The 2,820-nt window shown below is 33.1% G+C and overlaps 1 protein-coding gene across 1 annotated transcript; it reads left to right on the top strand.

Annotated features, from left to right (window-relative positions):
- Nucleotides 1–1,624: 1,624 nt before the first annotated feature.
- On the top strand, nt 1,625–2,417 carry LOC124418572. Its single transcript, XM_046945256.1, has 3 exons — nt 1,625–1,777; nt 1,840–2,004; nt 2,388–2,417. Exons 1-3 carry the CDS (start codon nt 1,625–1,627, stop codon nt 2,415–2,417), a joined length of 348 nt encoding a protein of 115 aa, XP_046801212.1.
- Nucleotides 2,418–2,820: the final 403 nt, after the last annotated feature.

The following is a 2,820-nucleotide window of genomic DNA, read 5'->3' as shown; positions in this document are numbered from 1 at the left end:
TGCATGATAATAGTCAATATTTCGGGATAAGGTTCGGTGCTGTTGCCGAAAATCAACAGATACCCCACAGAGGAGTGACTGTGGGACTAAGCGTTGGAAATGAGTTGGTGTCAATTGTATCTGATATAGAATGAATGTAGAGGTATACGGGCCTTACCCCACCCGTATACATAAATGAGTGTGTCGTATGTTTTTCTCTATGAATGTGTCGAATGAATGAGATGTGTGTTGGGTTGAATGATTATGAATGAAAGATATCATATACAAGAGATACCGATTAAGTTTCCTTCCTTGTCCAGATATGTTCAGAGTTTACTCTGTTCATATTCGACTTGCCACAGCGTGTCACTGTGAGTAAGAACGATGTCTACGGCTTATTGATGGATCGTGCTTCGGTCCACCGGTTACGTCTCTAGGTGCTGTTGCCGACTCAACAGAGCCATAGTAGTGTGGTTGTCTTACAACGTGACTACTTTGGCAAGAGATTAGATAGCTCGAGTACTCCAGCAAAGTACTTGCGCATGGTACCGGTCATAGCCAATGTGCAAAAATTGCCACCTGCGTCTTCATTGAAGACAAAGGGGTGATGGTAGACCGTTCTCAAGTCTACCCAGTGGATGAAAAAGACCACCGTGAGATTAGGCCGACACGGCAGGTGCTCACGTTAAAACTATCGACAGTCTGCGCGTTACAAACATCAGCACAAACCCAATATACCCTCCCCACTAAAGTGGTGTAAGGTATAAATAATCCATGACTTAGTAATTTCAGATCTTTATAGACGGTTTAATTCCAAGTTATTTAAAAAATGTTCATGAAAATACTCGAATAATATTTTAATTTTTTTTTTTTTAAATTTAATTTCTTACCCATATTTTATTATAATATTGAACAAAGAATTACATTAATATTTGGCAAAACAAATACTTTAAAACATCTGTTATAATTGAAACAAATATTTTACTACTTATTGCAATTTATAAAAACTAGATATACCCAGTGTGCTTTGCTAACCTAAAAGCAATGTAAATTGCCGTCTTAAAATCGGAATGACAAATACAATCATCTTTTTTCATCGAACTTGTCAACAAGAGCGTAAATCAGACGTCGGCGGAATTAAACCAACCTACATTCAAATATACGAACTGGGGATGCTAAATGGCAATTCCCGATTTTCGGGATTTGAAAGTGCCGAAAACCCGGGGATTTTCGGGATTTTAAAATCCCGAAGTTTAATAGCCCAATTCACTATGTCGATAAAGCGTCTTGTTTGGAAACGGTCACAATTACTATTCTCTAAATCATTTTATTTTTTCGTTTGTCTTACGTGGTGTTTGTCTGTGATATACATAACTTCCAATTATAGTATTACAAGCCTTAAAAACATCACAATTTAACAAAATAATTTTATACAAATATTTTATAGTTCACATATTTTTCAAATATAGCAATACTATTAAAAATATTTTCATTAAATAAATTATAAAATAAATTATTATTAAAAATTATAAAAATAGAAAATTTGGCAAAAAAAAAAGTAAGTACACAAGGTTATTTTGCCTTATAACTTATAAATTGTATATTTCTAAGCACTAAGAAGACAACAAATGAACAGTTTGAACTGATGTGCAGTGAAATAAGAAAACATCCGGAACTTGCCTCTAATAAACAAATTTTTGGAGAGAACAAAAATAAAACAGACGAACTTTGGGCTGAAATATGCTCAAAGTTGAATGCAGTTGGTCCTCCCTCAAGAGAAATTGTAGAGTGGAAAAAGGTAAATAAAATTTCAATACAAATGAAACATTTTAGTTGTAATATTCTAATTAACATTTTCAGGTTTGGTCCGATTTGAAGGGCAGAACAAAGAAGAAAATTGTTGCCAACCACAAATCATTAATTACCACGGGTGGTGGTGCATTTCATTCTGAAACGTTATCGGCATTGGAGGAAATGGTGGATGAGGCAGCAAATATAAGAAGTGCTGCCATTCCTGACGGTGAAGTTTTTGGAATAGACATGGGACAATCAACATTACTTCAAGAAGGTCCAAGCTCAAGCAAAAAAGAAAAATTTTGTGGAAGATCTGGAGAAAAAAGAAAAGCACACTCTACTAACGATTTACTTAGAGAACAGATAAATCAGCAGAAAAAATTAATAGAAAAAATAGGAGATTTTTATGAAGTTTTAAAACAAAATACTGGAGCTGTAAAATAACAGGCGGATACTACGGAAAAGATGACAGTTTTTGCGGAAAAGTTTTTTAATTATTTAAATTCAGATTAATAATTTTGATTGTAATTTATTTATTTTTAAAGATTAGCATTGAATAAAAAACCCTTTTTAAAAATTGTTAATAATACTTCTTCGTATTTCATTACCAACAGGGTTTACATTATCATTATCAGAAACGTTAATTTCAAAATTGTTATTTATTTGAATATCTTCAGAAACCATTATATCATTATAATCTATACATGCATTATGTACTGCACAGCATACATTGATTATTTTAGTAATTCTCTCTGGTTCATAGTGAAGGCCTCTTTCTCCCAAAATACACCTAAATCTATTTTTAAGAACTCCAATACAACGTTCAACGGTATTTCTAGCTTGAATGTGTTTTTTGTTGTACATTTCTTCACGTTGGTTGGTGCAATTTCTTAAAGGAGTCATCAAGTATGGCAAGAGAGGATATCCGGAGTCTCCTGTCGACAGATATAGATAGATATAGATAGATAGATAGATAGATAGATAGATAGATAGATAGATAGATAGATAGATAGATCGATAGATATATAGATATATAGATATATAGAT

This window comes from Lucilia cuprina, chromosome X, assembly GCF_022045245.1.
Source record: "Lucilia cuprina isolate Lc7/37 chromosome X, ASM2204524v1, whole genome shotgun sequence".
In the NCBI taxonomy this organism is placed as follows: Eukaryota; Metazoa; Arthropoda; class Insecta; order Diptera; family Calliphoridae; genus Lucilia; species Lucilia cuprina.
The sequence above is the reverse complement of the archived record's forward strand: the minus strand, read 5'-3'. Positions and strand labels throughout refer to the sequence as shown.

Coding starts and splice junctions, on each gene's coding strand:
- LOC124418572 (XM_046945256.1), top strand. CDS start 1,625: ATGTGCAGTGAAATAAGAAAACATCCGGAACTTGCCTCTAATAAACAA. Junction 1,778..1,839: donor AAATTGTAGAGTGGAAAAAG/GTAAATAAAATT, acceptor TAACATTTTCAG/GTTTGGTCCGATTTGAAGGG. Junction 2,005..2,387: donor CTGCCATTCCTGACGGTGAA/GTTTTTGGAATA, acceptor CATTACCAACAG/GGTTTACATTATCATTATCA.